At 37.4% G+C, this 23343-nt stretch overlaps 1 protein-coding gene across 1 annotated transcript in view; it reads left to right on the top strand.

The window, feature by feature from the left end:
• SPTLC3 (serine palmitoyltransferase long chain base subunit 3) overlaps window positions 1–16714 on the top strand; it is a 140859-nt gene extending 124145 nt beyond the window's left edge. The window contains exons 10-12 of the mRNA XM_037129276.2: window positions 5791–5926; window positions 11081–11210; window positions 12862–16714. Coding sequence (XP_036985171.1) covers window positions 5791–5926; window positions 11081–11210; window positions 12862–12975 — 380 coding nt within the window. The 3' untranslated portion in view covers window positions 12976–16714. The remainder of the gene's footprint in view (window positions 1–5790; window positions 5927–11080; window positions 11211–12861) is intronic.
• The last annotated feature ends 6629 nt before the right edge of the window (window positions 16715–23343 follow it).

Genomic DNA, 23343 nt, shown 5'->3' with positions numbered 1-23343 from the left:
AGTTAAGGGAGCACTTTGAGCAGATAGCTGTCAAAGGAGCAGGTAAACCCACAAATACGTACCATCTGAGCACCTAAGCACTCAGTAACTGCTTGGGATGTCATCGTGCCAAATGAGAGGCTATGACATAAGCCCATCTTTTACTTTCTATGTCCAGTTAGGGAGCACAACTCAGCCAGGACACAATCAGACACCTCACACTGCCAGGCAGTGAGGTGGCAGGCGGTGAGTTCACCTTGGAGGTGAACTGGTAAGGGCCGCTTTTTTAAAGATGGCTGAGTTTCTTTGCCTATACCTTGTGAAAACCAGAACTCATGGCTGGTGCCATCCTAAGGGAAACTCATTGAAATGGCCTGAGTTACAGGCCGGGCATGAGCTTTTCCCAAGCTCTCCAGATGATTCTCAGGTGGCAGCCAGGCTGCTGAGAAATGCTGCCCTATGAAAAAAAGGTAATAATAACCTTCTGAGCACCTACTATATGCCAGGCACAGTACTAAGCACTTTCCCTGCATTAACTCCTTCATTTTTCCAAGTTTTACTTGGAAAGTAAAGAGATAGTATTATTTATCTCTATTTTATAGGTAAAACTGAGAATTTTAAGGCCTTAGGTTGTCCAGGTACAGCTTGATTCTTAGACCATTTAACTCTGAAACCTATCCTTTTCCACTCAGCCTCTTCTGAGAACCCAGAATAAAGCAAAAGAAAACACTTGGATAAACTCTCCAGAACCCTACAGAGGAGATCAGCTCATTCACTTACTTATCTGCACAGGGATCTTTCCTGTCTTCCCTGGAGTAGGTAGAAGAAGGATCAGAAATTGAGGATGGACTTCACAGGTTGGGACAGGAATGTGGCTGCAATGGCCAGTCTCTGTGTCATCCTTGCATGGCTGTCCCTTTATGAAAGAACAAGTGCTAAAAATTCCTTCTATTTTTGCAAAACACTCTTCATGCAAGGATCTCAAAGCACAATGTAATTAATAAAATCACCCACATCCTGTCTAGATGAGTAGCATTTTATACATACAAATTCCTCTCTGCCCCCAGGCCCTTTAAGAGTAGGAGAATGTTTCCAATTTTAAAGGGTGAGCAATAGAGTAATTGAAAGGAGCTGTATCTTGGCCAACTCAAAAGCATTTATAGTGACCTATATGAGAAACATGGTGACCACAAAGTGTGTCATAATGGCTCCTAATCCATGCTGTGCTAAATGGTTCAAAGATAGAAAAGACAGGGCAAGAATAAAACATTCAGTTCTTAAGAGTCACCTGCCCCTGGGATTGATATTCTGATCTGTTTGGTCAACTTTCCAAAGGATCTAGAAGCAGTAAAGTGATGACATTAGCTGATGATTCAGTTACTTGGGTTAATCAAGGCAGAGGGGACAGACGGGGCCAATTAAGTAGCTGGGCAGCCCAATGATAGATGAATCATTATGGGCAAGTGCAAAGATAATGCCATTGGGAAAAGCAATTTAAGTTGCTCATGTACTTGCAGGCCAGGAAATCCTTCTAGTCTTTGAGGGGGATCATTTAGGAATCATCAGACCCAGCTTGATGAAGTCATCTATTCTTTGAGCTGCTAACGATCAACAAAAGAGCTGAATGCACAAGGGGACAGACCATATGGAATACATTTTGGTGGCTGGGATGTATATCTGTGCCTTTATTTCAATCATCTTCTTTAAAACAAGTCTTACTCTGTCCCTCTTTTCTTTCCCCTTCCTGTCCACAATCTCCCCCTACTTCTTATGTTCTCATTTTCCTAAATACACAAACTTAATGTATGAATGAATTTTTTTAAGTAAAGACAAATATTCTCCTACCTAATTTCTAGTTCTTTCTTTCAAATAGGTTGCTCTCTGTAAACAAAACACATTTCCAAGGGATGCTTCAGCATGTTTCAAAACAGGTTTTTTCAACCCCAAGGAGGCTGTGTCTATAAAATTTATACAAATGGTTCTATACTTCTTCAAACCCCTTACTTGTATTCAAGTTTTAAACCTGGAACTTTGGGGGAGAAGGCCTGTCTCTAAAAATAAGAGTTGAGCAGGAAAATAAAAGCCTATGTGAATTGAAGTAAACCATACTTGTAAATACTTAATTTTTAAAACCAGATTCTCAATCAGGAACCTGAAAGTAAACATTATCAATCATGGCCATGTTGATAAATCCAGTGAACACTATTGTATCTTTTGATCTATCTTCTCTCTCCCCAATTGCTATTTATCTATTTTTTCTCAATAATTTTATTTAGTTATTTTTCAAGTACAGTTTTTTGCCTGTTTCTCCCATCCCAGATCCCCTACCCTGTGGTCCCCACCTCCCTCCCATTTCCATCCCCCCCCAGTTCTCATTCGTGTGGCGTTCATATTTGCTTCTCCAAATGCTATTTACCTATTTTTTAAGTTCATCCTCCACTTCCAAACCATCAAATGTTGGATTCTTCAATCCCTATACTTTTCTTTTTAAACAATCTACCCAGAGTTTCACCTTCATCATGCCCCACACTCAACTACATCTTGCTTGTGGTTCTCAACCACTCTGTTCTACAAACCATAAGAACATTGCATCTGTTCTATTTCCTGTGCCTGGAATGCTCTCCTCTGTTCTTGTTTTTGTTTGTTTATTTGTTTGTTCGTTTGTTTTGCCAGGTTAACATTTGTTCATCCTTGAGATGCAAGTTCATTTATCATATATTGACTTCCTCAGACTTGGTCCAATCTAATATGGGCTCTCATAAAACCAAATAGCATTCTTTACAGCACTCATCAGAGTTGCAATTTTACATTCATTTATGATGATTTGATTGTCTCTCCCACTAGACTATAAGCTCTTCTTTTTTTTCTATTTCTTTTCTTCCTGTTGCTACTAACTAACCTTGCCCTGCCCACTTCTCTTCTTCATGGACTACCATATCTTCTACTGAGCAGTGACTTCCTCTGTTTGATAGGTTCTGATAATTAGCTTTCCTCTCTATGTCCCTCAATATCTAGTCTTACTACCGGTTGTTGGTTCTCTCTAAATTTTTCACATTCACACTTTATCAGAGGGAATTTTATTGATATAATTCATATTTATTATCTCTTTGGCAAAGTTCCTGTGATAGGCCAACTCATAGCTCTTTGGCCAACACCCACATGGACTGCCCGTGGGTCAAGACAGTCCTGCATCTGTTAGCATGGCGGGGGTAAGAGGCCAGCTTTCCTGAGGAAGTACAGTAATCTGGATGCTTTTTCATCACAATCTGCTTTCTGAGAGCTGGCAGACTTGGGGATCTTCTCTGAGAACTGGGATTGGGTGAGGGGTTATAACATAAAATAAGTAGAGACAATCGGAGCATTTAAAATCCTTTTTCTTGGTTGGTTTTCCACTCCATTAACTCTTCATTCCTCAGAATATTTTGTTAGCATATTTAAAATGTTACAGAAGTCAAGTAGATTTGGGCTTGATGAGCCAAAAAAATTCTCAAAGAAGACCTAAAGTATTTTGGAAGTGATAGAGCCTAATTCAAAATGTCAGAAGTTTGAATAAAGGAGGTACCCATTCAGGAGCTGTCTACTTCTGGTTCACCCTTACTTTTCATGCGTAGCCCTTCAGTTCCCCTACCCTAAGTGAGGGGGCTCCACCATTACTTCTCTGTGGTAGGTTCCAGACACTAGTCCTTGATGTCCTACCCCACCCCTCACAACATGAATCTGTCTAAAGATTGCTCAGCCCTCAACCTCTCAACTGCCTCAACTGAAAAAATGTAGAGCAACAGTGATCCTGACAGCTGGCAGAGATAAATTTTATTGAGCTTCAAGAGAAGAGATGGCCACAGTCCATTCTCTGGACAGACATTTTCCATTGCTACTATTGCACATAGCACCATAACATACGGGTTAACAACACAGACTCTAGATCCTGGGTTCAAATTCTCATGCTGCTACTTATTTGGCTCCTCGTGTACAACATGAGATTACAACTACATTAATACAGTACTAAATAAATTATTAAATGTCAAGTACTTATAACAGTGGTGACATTACCTCTTCATGAGCTACAATTATTATTGTTGTTTATATTATTATTGTCCTTTAGAGGTAACCTCATTCAATTAGTGTCCACCTGTATTATTCAGAACACATTTGGTTATAGGTTTCAGAAAGTAATCTCAAAATAACTTAAGTAAGAAAAAGAAATATATTGGTTCACACAACAGGGCCAGCCCAACAAATGGAGTCATTTAGGTATGAATAGACCCAAGAGTACCTATGATACCATCAAGACTCTTACTGACTTACATCTTAGCTTTCTTCTGGATAGACATCCTTCTCAAGCAAGTTTCTGCCATATGGTGACAAAGATGGTGACAAAGACATAGCTTGAGACTGAACTAATTTTTATACTTCCTCTTCAGTAGATCTGAAAGATTTTGATAAGTCCCAGTTGTGTTCTGTCATGAACCAATAATAAGGTAAATGAAGTATTTCAGTTGGCTAGGGATTGATCACATGCTACCTTTGCAGGAAAAATGGAAAGGCAAGGCAAACTCTACTTGAACACCATGGTCCCCTGGAGTAAAGATGCTGAACAGGAGATGTGTATTGCTTAACCCATTGTCAAGGCACAATCTATGACCATGTCTCTAAGAAGAAACTAGAGGACATGTTTACTGAATATTTCACCCATTTTTCATCTGGAAAACTACAGGGAAACAGGAGTGAGGTTCAAAAAGTTGAACAACTGGTAGATCAACAGTTCCAATCAATTTGAATGAACACCCAACCAACCAAAATAGAGGTCAGCAGTAACAGCACATTCCTGCTGAATAGCAATGTTGAATCAAATGCAAACATTGAACTGATTTCTAAGGGGTTTAAACACCCCATCTCATTCAACCTTCCTTATTGAGCATTTATTGACTAGTTGCTGCTGGTTTACTGACTTTCCTATTAGGAGCAGGACTGGAGTAGACAGATGGCTTCAGAACTCTTTCTGTTCTTTATTCCATTATCATCTCACATCTCACTGGACACATGCTGAGGACAGAGGATAAGCTTTTGAGCAAAAGTACCAATAACCTGGAAATGGACATATGTAACTTGGCTTGACCTTCTGTTTGGGGTCAACACTGTCATTTTTTTCTGCTTGGGGAAAGCAGAGATCCACCTCTTCCCTTCTCTCTATTACTCTTCCACCTCCAAATACCTCACAAAAGAGTCCTGGTTTCAGCTGGACCTATCTTGTCCAGGAATGTGCTACTCCTTCAAATTCAAGTTGGGTGACATATTCTTCAATTAGAGACTTAGATAAGCAGAAATTTTATGGGCCAGCTAAGCTTGGCTAAAATCCTCTAACAGCAACTAGCATGATATGGTATATGCATGCGTTTGTGTTTGTGTGTGTGTGTGTGACTTCTTGTGTCACTCTTTCTCTTGAATTAATATTTTTAAAACACTTAGTGCAGAGTCCACACAATAGATGACTAGTAAAAGATAGTCTATCTCCTTCCTTCCTGCTAGAAACCCTCCCCACCACTCTACCTTACTGTGATCCTGCAGCCTAGCCTGCCTTTAGTTGCCAGCAGTACCATTGCTTCTAGGTCCTGTCTTCCAGGCTCAGGAAAGTTCCCAGGCACCAGCGCCCCCTCCCATTCACCAGGAGATATGTCCCTACCTTATTTCTACCTCATCCCGGCTAATGCAGCGGACCTGCAGAAAGACTTAGGAATGCTTGTCAAGCCAATCTGACCTTTGCTTCCCTCTTCCTGGTGGGAATTGATGGATTTCATGCCTGTCTCTTTTCAGGGTTAAAGAGAGTACGGCAACTTGCAAAAAATACAAGATACTTCAGACAGAGACTGCATGAAATGGGATTCATTATCTATGGCAATGAGGAATCTCCCGTTGTTCCCCTGCTCCTTTACCTACCTGCTAAAGTAGCGTGAGTATCCAACAGACTCTCAGTGTAATGCCCCAAGGTGATCTAAGATCCTGCTTTTGACACTAGGAGGCTCTTTTAGCATAGGCATCAATCATGCACTTTGAACAGGGTGCCAAGTTCAGAATTCACTGGTAGACCTACTCAGAAGCTACATGCCAGCCCAACAACAGGATCTTTTCACAGGTGCTAGGGCCCAGCATTTTCAAGCTCTGTGAATTTAGGAGAGTCACTTACCCTTCTAAGTTTCAACAGTAAATTAAGGATGGTCCTGAGCCCCCTCCTGCCCTAAGATTTTTCTTGGAGAGAATTTCTGAAGACCGTTTCCCCTAATACTTAGAAACCACACTACCAGGCTTTGTGCTTTCTTCCACTGACATCCATGGCCATTATCAAAAGAAGGCAACCTCACTTTAAGTGTAGGGAAACTGAAGCTGAGAGCAGTTAAAAACCTTGCTCAAAGACATACTTGTCAAGCGGTAGTAAAACCAAGTGGCAACCTAAAACTAGGCTCACTCCTAAGCTCATGATGTTCACACCAAATTTTAATACCTCTCCTGTGAGCTTATTTGGAGTTATTTTTCATTGATTGCAACTCTGAAAATTGAGCATAAATAGCAACTGCATAAAGAGGAAAATGAGTTTTTTTAGTATGTCAAAGACAATTTTATATGTGTGTCATTCTCCAACTTGCTAGAGACTAATCGCCTCTGTAATGAAAAGAAAGTTAATAAAAATTCTTCCTGAATGTGAATGCATATTTGTGTATCTAACCAAGCTCATGATGGAAAGTAGTATTCAACACACATTTATCATATTCTAGAAATCCTGACTCTCTTTGAACATAACCCCATGGTTGAAATTTTGTTTGGCTGTCTGAGTAGATTGGCAAAGTACTGGAGGTGTACAAAAGAGGCTCCAGGACTATTAGTTGAGACCTCGTGATGGGTAGGAGAGAGTTAGCAGTTCCCAAAAGACTGATTCTTCAGAGTGCACTTTTGTGTCATTTCATCACAGCAGAATCCCAAGCAGTTAAAACACATGCATGAATTCTTTAGTGTGCAGGGCTTTCCCACCACTAGACCTTCTGTTCATAGATCTAGATCAGGACATCAGTGCCTGGACTGGCAAGAAGACAGTGTGCTACAGAAAGGTCACACGGGATACTGCTCTGTGCTACTGGCAGGGAAGGGTGGCAATGGCGATTTAAAGTAGCAGATAATCCAAAACCCTTTACCATCTGATTTTGGAATGAAAAAGTGCCACATTTAGTCAGAGTAGTTGGGAAAATGGTGTGCTCGGGAAGAAAGACTCCACATTTATCTCATGTCAATTTAATATTTTATCATTAGTTCAAATGAAGACACCAAATACCAACTTACTTTATTTTTTAAGAGTGTGACATCCACAATGCTGGCAGGTGGCAGTAGTGGGTGCCTGGATAGGTCTGACTGTGATGATAAAAGCTGGAATTAAAATCTCAACACATTGGGAAATGGATCAATCCAATCAGAAGACTTTATGAAGAATAAAAATAAATGCATTTAAATTGAAGAACTCGACCATACAATAACAGATAGAAAGTTTCCTGCTCCTTTATATGCCAGAAGTCCTGATTGGACAGCAGTAAACATGAAAAATAAAAACAGAACTGAGAGGAAGCTTCATGTGACAGTTCTGCTCTAGGGTGTAGTGAGATGTTTGGAATGAAAAAAAATTGACTCTGTCTCTACTTAGCTGGGGAAATCTTGGACAAGTTACCCAACCCTCTGAAGCCCCAGTTTTTTCATTTTTGAAATGAAATATACTAGTACCTATTCATAAGACCATTGTGAAGATTAAACAAGATGAGGTTTATTGGCATTTTGCATTGGCTGTTAGTAGAAGCTACTCAGTGTTAGCTATTAGTAATAATAATGTGAATAATATGTACAATGCACTTAATACTGTTTGGTATACTGTAAGCAGTCAATCGGTGGTAACCATTATCATTACTACTACTTCTAATTCTGCTACAATGATGTTTATTACTAGCTTCAACCGAGTGCAAGATTGAGCCACTGTGGTTGCATGGCTCCCCCAAATAATTATTGTAATCTTTAGTTACATTAATAAAAATAGAACCTCCAGGAAAAATAGGTAAATATCTACAGAACTCTGCATCAATTATGCTATATTGAACACTGGAGGATATGCAAACTATCTAGTGTCTTTCAGTTTAAGATGGTTTTTTAGACAGAGGGGAAGAGAGGGAGAAAGAGAAGGAGAGAAACATCAATGTGTGTTTGTCTCTTGCTCACCCTCATACTGACAACTGGGCCCACAACCCATGCATGTGTCCTGATTGGGAATTGAACTGGTCTTTGGTTCACAGACCAGCATTCAGTCCACTGAGTTACACCAGTCAGGGCAATTTAAGATGGTTTTGAATGAGGAACTAACATTGTCAAATGCCAGTTATCTATTATTTAACTGGCTCTTAGGCCCAATGATCATCCATTGAAGGTAGATTACTTAGTCCTAGTTTACAAATGAGGACACCAACACTCACAAAGGTCAACTACTTTCTAAGGGTCACTCAGATTGTAGGTAGTAGAGCATAGAATTCAAAGCCAGTTCCATTTGCTTCCTAGGCCAGACCTTTTTCCAGTGCACATCACAGCCTCTCAAGCTTTAATCCATAGGGGGAAAATACATATCTCATTAAAGTAATGCAGGGTATAAGTTTAACCCTCTTTAAAGTCTTTGATGAATCCAAAGGCATTAATCACTGTAATGAAAAAAAGACTATAATTGTTTGAGTTGTCTAAGTAAACTTGAACAGCTTAGTTACAAAAATTTCATATCATCTATTTTTAGTAGAAGGTGCTGGGAAAAGGTTGCCCTGCCACTTGGCCTGATTTCTTACTCTGATATTTCTTCAATGTAAAGTTTGTATGTAGAAAAGCTATTGAGACAAGGAGTTCATTATATAATCTAGTGTATGAGCAATTTTTTATTTGCTCATTTAAAAACCTTTGATTTCATTAAAGAACTATGGGATAAAAATATAATCTCTAGCCAGTTGAACTTTTTTAAAAAGTTCTAGCTGTCATAGCTCTAGCTGGACTCCTCTCAGGGGCTCAGTATAATGTGATTTCACCCACACAACATGCACTTGAATAATCAAGAGTGTATTTTACTTAGTATGGGAATCGACTGTGGGAGTGAGAGGTAGGATGGGCAGAGGGAGGAAAAGGAGGAAAACTGGGACAACTGTAATAGAATAACAATAAAAATGATGAAATGAAAAAAGAAAGAATGTAGTGTATTTACCACTTGGTACAGGGCTTACATTTTCCTTTCATGATCTTTGTCACACACTTAGAAAATGATGGGACACAAAGTGTAGTTATGCTGCCTGCAATATATTTGAATATTTATTATTATTATTATTATTATTATTATTATTATTGCATAATTTAGTTTCTTTCAGTCTACACCAGCTCTGATTTCCTTTGGGCAGGACAAACCCAGTTCAGGGCAATTATATGCATTAACTGAAAGAAGCAAAATTTAGTAGTGTAAGTTAAGCTCAAAAGTGCTCCAGGGAGGCCTCAGATTAGCTAATGAATCAACAGTCATGTAGTTTGCTGTACATTCCTTGGCAAAACTCACTTCCTCTGGTACAAAGAGAAACACGCAGACAGTGAAAAACGCTCCTTTGGGAGTCCCAATAACTGGCCTGAGATCATGGGTCAGGTGGTTTGTACTCTTGTGATAAAAGCACTTGACTTGTTTCTCAGACAATTATGAGCTCTCATCCTGTGTAGTTCCGGGGGCAGCCTTCCATAGGGTGATCAAGAAAGAAAACAGTCTCTGTTTTCAAGCTTTCTCGGTTAGAAAGCTTCATTTGCTTGTAACCCCTTCCCCATCCAAATCAACGGGTGAATCTTGCCTTATCCAAGACAGGGGGTTAGAAAAGCTGTATGTTCAGTAGGTCTTGTAAGCTCCATTGCTTCATTTGATAACCCTCATGAGGCGACCAAAAGGTAGACAGCTAAAGGATGAGAGGAATGAGTGAATGGGAAGGTTTGCTCTCACAACTAGTTCAAGAATTCTTTCTGAGTTGTGACTGGAGGGTTTCTATGATGCTACCAGCTTCCAGTCTCATATAAAACACTGGCAACCTCTTAATGCTAACAACAGATATGAGGGGTTTACCCCACTCAGTAATTAAAGTTTCCTGCAGTGAACAAAAGAGTACAAAGGGGAGATATTTCACTTGGGGCATTTAATGTACAGATCTTGACAGCTTGATATTCTAGAATTCTTACTGAGATTAGCTGTGGGGAAAAAAAAGAGGCTAGAAGCAATAAAAGTGAAGAGAGCTTTAATAGCTTTTACCCTGCATCAGAAAGCTTTGCAGTTTTGTGACTTTTGCCCCACAAGCTGCATCTACTGGCCAGCCTCCCTGTGCGTATACATTCTCTCCCCTATCTCTCTCCTGCCCCATTCCCCTTTTCACCGGTCAATGGCTTTACTGTCCCTGAACATACCTGGATGTACTCATTCACACATAAAGAAATGAGGAAACCCTTGTTATTTCCTATCTTTGGTTTAATGGAAAATAAAATCTTTGGCTCTGGAGTGAGAATGTGACTTGGGGTTGGCTCTTGCAGACCCTCTGATTCTGGTCCTCAAATTATATATGGTCATTAAGTATAAACTTCTTGAAATGTTCATACTATATTATTGGAATTAAGTTTTTAAAACATGTAGGTATGAATTGCCTACATTAATATCTATTCTTTCTTTATGTAATTGCCCTGTGTTAGCTGCTTGAATTTTATTTCTAGGAATCCTGCAGACAAAAAAATTTAACATCAATGCAGACTTGTTAAATCAGGGTCAGGTACATCAGCATTTTCTGCTCAATGTCAGAGGCTCAGTACTCAAGTTTATTTAATGAGTGGCCAGGTCTCATAATATGAGGTCAGTTATTGCTGCCATCAAGTGACTATCCCATTTCCCTGTGAATTGTATTTGACAGATGTTTAATAATGTCAATTGTCTTCTACTAATTGTTATGCTTTAAAAAGTCAATTAGCCATATTCTTTTTTGCAGTATAATTTTTTCATCTCTCAGTTAACCTACTTTTTAATTTTTTTCTTTAGGGCTTTTGCAAGGCATCTACTAAACAGAAAAATTGGGGTGGTGGTCGTAGGATTTCCAGCTACTCCCCTAGCAGAAGCTAGGGCACGGTTCTGTGTTTCAGCAGCACATACACGAGAGATGTTAGATAAGGTGAGTACAACACATACCAATGGAATCTCCAGTACTGGTACCTTTGATCCTGAACCCATTCTTTTATTGAACTAGTTTAGGGTTCCCTGGGTCTCTCCTGTGAGGTTTAGGAAAATACCGGTAATTTTAAAAACACCACTGAAAAAAAAAACCAGTTATGCCAACACTGCCCAACAATATGATCAACTTAGTAGGTAGAAAAGGAAATCAGTTCAGTTAATACTTGAATCATATCAGTGTTTTGACTTTATGGAAAAGACTGCCCATGTAGCCAAATGTTTTGCTATTTACTAATTCTAAAGGCAAAAGCTAATCTAGCATGGCATTTCAGCATCAGCTGCCTGCATCATGATATTTTCCATAGCCACCAAATTCATCATCATAACATATAACCCAATTTGACAACCTGTTGGGAAATCAGTAACAAAAACAGATCTGTCCTATCAGACATTTATCTAAGATGTTAATGATTTACAAATCCCATTTCACTGTCCTTTGATTTAAATCTTTATGTGAATGAATAATATCAGAGAACTAAGCCATCTCAATCAGTTTGGAGCTAATGGAACTGTCTTATAATGTCAATGAAATTTAGCAAATACTAATTGAGTGTCTACTACATGAAAAATCCTGGAGCAAAAAGTTTAAGAAGAGATACTAATAAATAAGCAACCAATGATAATACCAGACAAAATAAATTCATCTTGAAAAAGAAATATAGATGACTGCAGGAGCATGAAGATGAGAATGAGTTATTATATAATATGTGATTATATATTCATTTATTATATATAACTGAGTTATTATATATGAAGGTGCAAATGACTTCTAAAAGGTCCATAAGCTCCATTTCACCTTTTTCAAAGCAATAGACCCTAATATTGTCTTCCTCCTCATTTGACAGGTTAAGACAAACAGGCTCAAAACAGAGTAAAAAGTCGTGCCCAATACTACAGGATTAGTGATATACTAAAAGTAAAAATATATTTTGTATATTCTGGATTTAAGGTGTTTTATTTATAAAATTGGGGGTATACTTACCTGCCTGAATTAAGAGAATTAAAGCAGATGAATCCTGGGTCCCTTGTGGTTTTAAAATCTATTATTCTATGGAACATAAAGGTAAGTATTTAAAACTGGGAGAGGAGGAACCTAAATGAGGGTGGGGGACAAGCATGGGAGAGAAAGGACAATACTAACCAGCTCCCACAGTGTTCCATTTTGTTTTTGGTCAGTTTGATTTGCTGTGTCATGAAGATATAATCTCATGAAGATATAATCTAAATGTAATTCACAACCTTATCTTTTTCTTCCACAAATTTATCTATAAGTCATTAAGCCTTAAAATAAAGAAAGCTAAAGGGTAAGTAAGCATGGGTCAGATGCTTTTATTTTTTTCTTCATACCCCCAAAATAAGTGAAACATTCGTAATGTGGAGTTAGACTATAAAGAATATGAAATAAAGTGAATTAGCACCTAACATTTCTCTAGGTCTGCCTTATGCACCACACCTTAATGAATTGGATCTTTCTTCTTTTCTCTGAAATCTAAGAGGCTGGCAAAAGAAGAGTGTGGCTCTCTGTGAGGTGCTGGAGCGCAGATCCATTTGAGGGGTTTAAAGATAACTGATGGAAGGCAATCTCTTTACAGGTATTGGAAGCCCTGGATGAGATGGGTGATCTCCTGCAGCTGAAATATTCCCGGAACAGGAAGTCAGCGCGTCCGGAACTCTACGATGAGACAAGCTTTGAACTTGACGATTAAGTTTTCTGGATCTGACTGGAAGCTAAAGACTTTGCCAGAAAGACTTTCTCCTTGCTTCAAAAGGGATTTAAGTGGATCCTCTCCCTTTCTAAGGACAGTTTGGTTTTCAAACCAGCTTAATTGAACCAAGGGAGATACTGTTATGTTCTTAATGTCTCCCACTCAGGACTGCAGAGACAAAAATATGGTTTCAGATTTTAAGTTTCTCCCCTCCCAAGTATCCTGCTACAAGTACACACACACTTCTTAGAATGTTTTTAATGGCAATGAGCCTGCGTTTTAGCTGCTACTGTGCAGCTTCTTTAGTCCAGACCCCTTCAGGAATTCTAATTGAAAGGGTTTTGATTTTTAATTCAGTAGATCTCACTATGTGTTTACCTACTCCATCTGCAGATGTGGGCAAGTGTGGTGGGCAGTAGTTGAACTTCTTGTTCCCCACACAAGAGCACCAGCTAGAACTCTTTCGTGTCATAGGAAGTTCAGGCAGGAAGGTAAAGAAATGTTGCTTCTACCATTTGCCACATTTGGACATTTTCCAAAGACAAGTTTCAAAAGCCATAGCTGATGTTTTGAGGGATAAAGCAGAACTAGCCAGCAGGACCCAGAGACATCTTTGAAGGAAACTTCCTTTTTCCTCTCACTGGTCTCCTATAGTTTTACAGCTGAACTTTTGAGGTTCCGAAAATTCAAGCTGTTTGTTTCTTAAGGAAGTGGGTAGAAAGCAAGCACAAGCCAATTTTAGGCCTAAACTAAAACCATAAAGTTAGAATAACTTGAACATTTTTGGTGCCATGCAGAGTGAATGTTTAGCATGTATAGTCTTCCTGACTTTAAGGAATGTGTTGTCATTTTCCTATTGAATTTTGAGTAAAAGATGAGATTCAATTTTATTTAGAGTTGACTCTCAAGACTATACTTTAAAAATTGGTACAAAAACATCTAAAAGCAAATTCTATTCAACTTGTTAAAGACTGACACCCCCCCTCCATTTAGGCCAATTAATATTAAATTTTACTCTTGTGTGCCACATGCACTTTAATTTGGTATAAAGTAAACTTGCACACTATTGGCAACTAAATGTAATCTACTTTAGTGTCTTCTCTCCTCTCTACTCTCTCTCTCTCTCTTTTTCTCTGAACTCCTCCAGAATAGTACCCCTTTGCTAATTGGATCTAGTTGGTATGGAAAAAGCCAGTGGAAAACCTTATCTTTAACAAGCTCCCAGATGGTGCCCAGATTTGGAAATTCTAAAGCGCAGTGGTGACCTTTTAGCAAAGCTTCTGTAATAGTTTGAATGAGTTACAGAACATTCCACTCCATCAAATGACACTATAAACAAATCACTTCAAGAGAGGTTTGACTTTGTGTGACACAGATGGACCCAAGCTTTCATGCTGTGCACTGAGATAAAAATTCAACCCAAAGCACTAGTGTTACATGGAGCAATATGCCCTGATACTGAAAACTTATTGAAGGATAAAGGTGATCTGTGTGGAAAGTTTTTATGGGGAAATTGTAACCCCTACTAGGTACAACTGTTTAAACGTGAATCGTGAACATTTTTAAGTACTGTTCGCAGAAGAAGAAAGTTTCTCATGAACATTTTTCAGTATTATTAGCTTAAAAGGAGAAAAGTGGGTTCTGAAGAGGCAGTTGCCCCATTCAATGGCTGATTTTGATAATTTAAATTCAATTCTCCTTGGTGAACCAAAACAGCATTACTTGTGCAAAGAAAATATGCTGTGTAAGTATACAAAGACAGGAAAGTGTGTAGGTGTTTTCTTTGGATAATGTGCATTTAAATGAAGTTGATCCTAGTTAGTTTTCCAAGATGCACGAATGTCACCAGACCTGTAAAAGAAACAGAAGACAAAGAGGGCAGCAGAAGGTCTGGGCCTTCCCTAAGGCATAGCAAGCAATAAACATTCTGAATGTCTGTGATCTTCACACCCACCCTTTGAGAGGGGTGTCTTTGTGAGCAGGAATTACTACCATTATACCTTCAAGGAGGATCTTGACTCTAACTCATGATGGGAAACTAATTACTTAGCCACCTGGCATGAGAGGCAGAGGGAGATTATTCTCTCTCCATCAAGATCCAAGAGTTCTGGGGCAATTTATTATTTCTTGTGTACAAGACAAGGACCTATCTCTGCCACAGTCTATGTTGAATAAACACTTATAAAAACAACTGTAATCTAAGTGGAGTGCTTCCTGAGCACATTAGGAGGGATCCAGGTCCCATTGGGCTGGTAACATATACACACTTACATGTACACACAATAATATATATTATATAGAAAGAGGTTGGTTAAGAGGATGGTTATGAATACTGAGAATGTGTCTTCTACTGCTAGGTTAATAAGACCATGGCTTGAATTCAGTAGGGATTACTGAGTTTACATAACTATAACAGAGCCAAAAAATGTCTTTTTGGTTGGTTCTTTTTGGAAAGAGAATTTTCTAAAAGAACTAGAATGTTACTACCCACAGACTTCCCATTTGCAAACGCATGCACACATACACTCACTTTTCCTTTACAGAGCAAGTATGTAAAAGTAGAAAGAGAAGAAGCTGATTTGTTGATAGAGAGAAGGAAGGTGTTGTCCTAAAAACGATCTTCAGGGAAACAGAAGATAAAAGATCCTGACTTATATTTTTAAGAAGTATGTTTTGCATAATAAAATGATGTGGACACATTTCTAATGTTATCATGGAACTGCAGTATCACTGATGTCCTCCTGATTGCCTTTCAGCAAGTTTTGGTCTAACAGAGACCACAAGCTTCAGAATTTACTAGAATAAAATGCAGATCCCTGGATCCCACACCAGACTTCCACTGAATCAGAGTAGCGGTAGTGCTCAGGAATCTATATTTTCATGAGCCTTCCCAGGTAGTTCTAATCCATATCATAATTTGAGATGATTACTGGAGCTTTTGTTTTAATAGACCAATTGGCTCTGATAACATAACAGAAACTGTTCTCATTCTCTGTTTATAGTTAAGGGTGTTTACACTACTGAAGTGAAGTGAATTATTCCAACCTTTTCTACTCATTTGAACATTTAGTTCCCATTTTCCAGGCATCTTCTTTTCCTACCAAAAAAAAAATTGTATCCAATGTTGAACAATAACCACCATTCATATGGACAATGTATTCCTTCTCTCACTCTATCATTTCCTACGAGATGTTCCTTTTCCTTTCATCGCCTTCTTTCTTGAATGTGGTGTCTTGTTCCTTTATTTTCTTCATACCCCCTTAAAAAATTTCAACCTTTGATTATTTATTTATTCCAACAAGAACTTGTGAATAGGGTGAAAGTCTTAAGAGTTTTTCAAACTTGCAATGGTCCTCCATGTTTTTCTTCAGAGATAGGAAATATAACTGGCCTACTCTAACCTAAAAGCTCTGATGACAAAAACTTAATTCTTAAATATATTTTTTGAATTACAGCATTGTAACAATTTTATCTTGAACGTATCTAGTGATTTCTTAGCAATTTTCATTGGGTCTCAGTAAGAACAACGTATCTGAAATCTGTTTTCTCAGAACACCCTTTGCAGCTATGTAATGTTTAGCAAGTGAAAAGGCCTATATTTTAAATATTTCTAAGCAATTTTTGTGAGACATTGCCTTACAGTGTTGTGGTGTGTGTGTGTGTGTGTGTGTGTGTGTGTGTGTGTCTCACTGAAACATTTGAGGTGACCAATTTCATTTCATTCTGCATGTGAAATATTAGTTTAATAAACAGAACACCAAAATTCATGATATAAAAATAATCATTTTACATTGATTTAGTTTGGATTATTCTAAAAAAAAGACTGAGATAGAGATTTGCATTTCAGAATTTCATTGAGGAACACTGGCAAGAGCAGCCGGTGCTGGCTTGTATTTTGTCACAAATACAAGCTGTGCTTATCTCTTCCCAATTCTGCATTCAGTGACATCACATTGGTAGCTTAAAAGTGATCGTGTCACAAGTATTTAAACCATGGAAATTGGCAAACAAGTTAGGGGTCTGAAGAGCCAGCCATTACACCTTCACCAGCACACCTCTGAGACCATGTACAATGGTACAATATCTAGGATGGAATGAGTGAACAGGGTTGAAAGGGAAACATTTGAACTGTGATACCATAAAAAGGCCTTAGCCAATCCCCTGGAGAGCTATGCAACTGACAAAGTCATTTAGAGTCATCACAAAATGGGGCAAGGGAGCCAAAACTTGATGTCCTCCCTGCCATCAACTAGTTACAAGATGCAAGCTAGGTGTGGGGAAGGGCATTACTTTGGACAACACTATTCGGCTGAAGGCAGTTCCTGTGGAGGAACTCAGTTTTGAGCTGACAGCACTCCAATCACTTTTAAAAAAATATTCCTAATCCATATACTTAAAAGATGTTTTATAATGGAAAATTTAAAACATACAGTAACATAGAGAACAATACAATGAACCAACATGTAGCTATTACCAGCTTCAGATATGATCAATTCATGGCCAGTATTTGTTTACCTATTTGCCCCACTCATTTCACTCCCATTTCCACTAGATAACTTGGAAGTGGCCCCAGAAATTATAAGATTTAATCAGTAAATATTCACTGAATCTCTCTAAAAGGTAGAGATATCTTAACTTGTTCCTTAATTTGTTTCAACTTCATGAAAAAATAAGTCTTAAGGATCACAAAGGCAGAAATAAGAGAATCAGTGAGCTCAGCTTACCCATTTGGAAAAGTTTGATGCCTGTGACAGTTAGAGTTTAAAGTAGAATTTGTCACCCTAATTCCCATTCCATCCCTTCAAATGTGAGGCTTAAATCTGATGGTTGCCAGCCAACTGCTCTGAAAAGCTATCACAGATACATATCAATAAAATATCCAACATCAGGAGGTCAGAGTAAAAGCAAGAGGGTGTTTATTTTTTTTTAGCTGTGGAATGAAACAGTGTTCCCTTTTATTCAGCCCAGATGCTAATTTTTATATCAAAAAATATTGATTGAAGGAGCTAGTGATTTTGGCTCTCACCCAAGTTTATTCAGGATCTTTCTTAATTAGGTTTGGGTCGGCTGCAATGCCCACGGCCAGGGTTAGGTCTGGCTCCAATCACCACATCATGCTCTCTACTTCATCACCGTCCAAGGAATAAGGAAGGGAAATTGCTGCTTCTTTGTTGCTCCAGCCCATGAGTATGTTTTTTTCCAGATTTGAAGCATGCATGGAGCAAATGTGCAAGGAAGACCAAAAGAAATGTAATAGCTTTACTGTGATGAGTTCAATCTAGCCTACAACCTGACCATAATCCCCAGCATGAATAAGGCTCTGTGTGAAAAATAAATGAGTAGCAATGTGAGATCATGAAAAAAGATCTTGGCATCTTTTGAGTGAAAAATTTTCACCAGTCTGATTCAGCCAATCAGTCTATAAGTTTTTTTTAAGAGAAAAAATATTCTGTGTTGCCAACAATACATGATTTCTCCGTAGTATATCTATTTTGTAAATAATTATAGTTAGGTCATACAGCTATTTTACTAGTGTCCATACCAACTTCATATACCTTATACAAGTCTTTTAAAATATCTCTACACACATAAGGCATTGATAAATCATGGTCGCAAATTATAGACACCTATAACAAAATGGGTCTTCTTCTATATATAAAATAGTGTGTTAATTTTTAAAAATATAACTCAGTTCACTTAAAATGCCCTCAATAAAATATTTATGAAGAAATTTTAACTCAAAAAAGTTCAAAATATGTATTTGTAACATATTTTATTAAACTTTATTCATTTCTAATGAAGTCAACACTTTTTTAAAATTACATTTTTGATTGTGCTTTATTATTTATAATAGCAAAATAGAGGAGAAACAAGTCAGCTACTCAAATTAATCAATATGGACCTCAATTTTGAATAAGAATGGGCAATCCGGAATTACCAGATATTTAAGAAAAATCAGCAACACCAACTGAGTGGCCAACATGAAAAAACAGAAAAACTTTCACCAAGAGAAACAATCATGGGAAAGACAACTTTTTAAATATTCTAATCACCATTATTGTTGGTCAACCTGATTGTATGAAGCTCTCACATTCACCAAACAAGAATAGGTTGATATGAAAAAGAACCAGAGTTCATAAATTTTAAATAGTTAACATTTAAGTGTTTGAAAAATATTACTAGAAAGCAAAGAAGAAAACATTTTAAATCTTTCTCAAAATATAAAGCAAAGGACAAAAAAGATTAAAAATATGACAGAAAATCTAGAAGATATGGCAAATACATATAGGAAGACCATTATTTATCTAATAAAAAGTTGAGAAAAAAAGAATCAGAAAAAAATGGAGGGGAAAAATAAAAGAAATAATAGAAGAACTATTTTCCTAAGCTAAAACAGAAAGTGGAAATAACCCATAAGTGCTAAGCTGATTAATATAAAATATTTTTAATTATTTTTAATTATAGTTAATGTTCATATTACACTAGTTTCAGGGATACAGCATAATACTTAGACATTTATATAACTTACAAAATGATTCCCTGATAAGTCTACTATTAAACTTATCAGGAAATCATTTAGACTTATTACCTGGCATCATACACAGTTATTACAATATTATCAGCTATATTCCCTATGCTTTACTTTACATCTCTGAGGCTGTTTTGTAACTGCTGACTATATTTCTTAATCCCTTTACCTAAAAAATAGATTTGCATCTAAACACATCTTCATACAATTTTATTACACTAAAGATTAAGAAGAAATCTGAAAAGTTTCCAGCTGGAAAATAATAAAAAAACAATCTCACCTACAAAGGTCAAAATAACATATTTTGTTTCTGAAAATTATAAACGTGTCCTCCATGAAGTTCATTCCAAGTTTCACATCTCTCAGCAATGTATAAAAATACTCACTTCCCCAATCTGTGCCCATGCTGAGTATTATTTTCATAATCTTATCAATCTGATAAAGAAACTGGGTTTTCATTCATGTCTGATTTCCATTTAATAGTAACATATCTATCTGTGTGCATTGACTGCTGTACTGGTTTTTGCACATTTTTATGCCCCCTGCCACCAGTTGTTCTACCCTGAATGTCTCATTAGCATTACTGGAAGCTAGAAGACAATCAAGCAATGATTGAGTTCAGAGGGAAAATAGTTTTAAATCTAAAATCTATCTAATAAAAGGAAGGTGAAATTGGGTCATTTATTCTACATGAAATATTCAAAAAGTTTATTTCCTCAGTATCCTTTCTTTAAAAAAATTACTTGGCTTTGTAGGGCGTGGGTTGCAGGAGTTGAGGGGAAGAGAGGCAATTGATGTTTCTCTCCCTTTTCTCCTTCCTTCCCTTTAAAAATTACTTGACCAATAATCCAATAAACACACCCAAGCAAAAGGAAGATGCAGCATCTAGAAAAGATTAGAAATAACCAAGGAGTACAATAAAAAGAAATCCCAGGATGCTAATGTATTAGTTAAAGTAGATTGAACTTTTATAACAAAAGGTGATAGACTAGTTTTTGTTCATATAGAAGTCAAAATTACTGTCTGTGGTTGGCTAGCACCTTCCTCCACTGGATATTTCAAGGACCCAGACTGATTTCTTGCCTAAACTTCCACCAAGCCCTAGGACTTTGGCATGTGTAGTTGAGACTACAGATTTCAACCTGTAAGAAAGCAAAAGTGAGTGTGAAGGAGACCCACATCTTATTCCTGTCTAATGATTGACTTAATTCTTACTGTTTGGACACATTCTAAGGAGAATAGCATGCCCTGATTCCAGAATCTAAAGGAAGTATCCAGAGATTTGTGAGAAGCACAATTGCTGCAGGTAATAGCCTAATATCTCAGTTACTAGAGAGCCTCCTCCCCCAACACTGCTCCAACTCCAACCCTATTTATTTCCATGAATAGAGAAGACCTTATAAGCTCTATCCAGACTCCAGTCAAAGAGCCCAGAGTTGTGACCCCACAGCCCACTGGTCAGCAGTTCAGACCAGTTGCTTATCCTGTCTCTCAGTCTCATCACCTCATCTCATACTGAAGCATTCACCTAGTTCCTTGGAAAAGATATGTGGAAGGTAGCCATCAGATCTGAGTGCCCTTAGCTAAGGCACCTTTGACAAGGTTGGGCTGGGCCAGACTGGAGGAGCGGGTACCACGGAGATGGGTGTTCATCTGCATGCAGCTCTCAGGCAGTGGCCGAAGAGAACTTTGAGCATGCTGAGCCTGGCCCATATGCTCCTCAGGATATAAAGAGAGAGGTGATAGTTTTCTCACCTCTGTGATCTTCACTCTGCCTCTCAAATTGTCACACCTCACATCAGGACCCTCCTGGGTTTCATTAGTGATGGGGAAAGGCAGCCAACCCAGGATTAGTACAGGTTTGTTTGGAGTTGACTCTTAAAATTCCACTTTCACAGGGTAATAGCCTGGGGTGAACTCTTCAGTGAAATGCTGGAAAAGAAAAAATATGGTGCACTTTATGACTTGTTTATCCATCTGTATCTTCCCTGGTGCACGTTCCTGGAGTCTCTCACCCTCCTGGGTTATGACCTTAAAGGGTTTTGCAGCTTGTTCAAAGCTACTCTTCAGTGACTGTTTAAGGACTAGGAGAGGTATAGCCACTAAAAGTAAGAGCATGCACAATAATCCATTCCTGTCCCACCTCCATGTAGTGGCTTCTAGCATTTTCACCATTTAGCCTTAAACATGAATACATGTGAGTGATATGAAATAGAATATATATATAGTGGGCCCTCACCTGGTAAAATAATAATTTAGAAACATGCTTTTAGAAAATGTTTGTTCACCAGAATTCCATGAACATGTATGTTCAGGTCTTTTGGATTTACAATTCCAAAGGTTATGATGAGACAGATGTTCTAATAAAAAAATAAAAGCACCAGTGAGCTTCACACTTTGAAATGTTTTTTTTCTTTTTCTGGAAAAAAATCAAAGTTTTAATAAAGAAATGTTTAAAAGAGAGATAGGCAAGTTGAACACAGATTTAGTTAACCAAAGAGCTAAGTAATTATTAAAAAGCTGCCTTGTGTGATTGTGCTTTTGAATTATACTCATAAGATGTTCCAATAAGGACAAACTGCTTTCAATGTTGTTTATTATTTATCTAAAGAAATACTTAAGAACTTTAGTTGCTGGCAACTTTATGCTCTAAATAACCAGAAAACCTTTCACTGCAAAGTGAAAATACTAGAGAAGATTCAGGATCCTTTTAAACACAGGGTCAAACATGCAAGAAAGTTAGGGAAGTCCTCAGGGAAGAAAAATAAAAGGAATGTGAAAGCTTAACCTGTAAATGCTGCATTGAAACTCTGGTGGCCATATGGTGTTTTCTAGAATCATTATCATAGAGACTTGGGTTTCAGTGCTCATTTGGGAACACAGATGAGAACTTAGGACAGTGAGAAAAACCTACCCAAAAGAAGACAGAGACGACAATGATGTTTTCTGCCTAGAATGTAGATGAAGAAAAAAATTGGTTTACTCAGATAATTTATAACCATAGAATTGTCCTCATGAGTTTGGCATTCACATTTACACTCAAAGTCTCATGTCGAGAAGTTAACATAAAATATATTATGAGCTGATAATTCCCATGTGTGCTTGGCAGAAATTATCAGAAAATCTCTCTGAAGGGGAATATTCTTACACCAGGATCCCTGCTGAAGTCCCACAGAAGATGAGTTCACAGTCCAAAATATAAAACTCTTGAGGAAAACATTTTATAATGTTAAAACTCTTGATAACATATACTTAACATATACCCTCTATGAACAAGAGCAGTAGAAGTCAATATCAGAAACAATGACAATAGACATGCTTGGATAAACAGCACAATAATTGTGTTTAAATGATTAAAGACATAAAAAAATAAACAGAGAACATGAGAAAGAGGGGACAGATCTGTAAAAGAGAACTTTCAGAAATACCAAAATATTGAAAGTAAAATCTCAAAATATAGATTAAACAGCAGCTTAGACATCGCTTAATTAAAAAATATTAAACTATAAGAAAGAAAAATTATGCAAAATGCATCCTAGAAAGATAGAGATACAAAATATGAAAAAGAGCTTAAGAATAAATTAAGACTACCACAAAAGTTTAGCAAAAAGGATCAGATTATTGTTTGTAAAATCTGAATATTGGAAATAACATAATTGTCCATAAGTAGGAATTTTTTTAATTTTAATGCCCTCATTTTTAAGCTTTTTATTTAAGAATTTTTAAGTTTAATTAACTCAAGTTAAATGATACTGCAAAATGTATTTATTGATATTGAAAGTATAAATAAATTTATAAAACTAATTAAATAGTTAAACATGTATGTACAATACATAGAT

The sequence above is a fragment of the Artibeus jamaicensis genome, unplaced genomic scaffold (assembly GCF_021234435.1).
Source record: "Artibeus jamaicensis isolate MK-2021 breed Jamaican fruit bat unplaced genomic scaffold, CSHL_Jam_final contig_685, whole genome shotgun sequence".
NCBI lineage: Eukaryota > Metazoa > Chordata > Mammalia > Chiroptera > Phyllostomidae > Artibeus > Artibeus jamaicensis.
The sequence above is the reverse complement of the archived record's forward strand: the minus strand, read 5'-3'. Positions and strand labels throughout refer to the sequence as shown.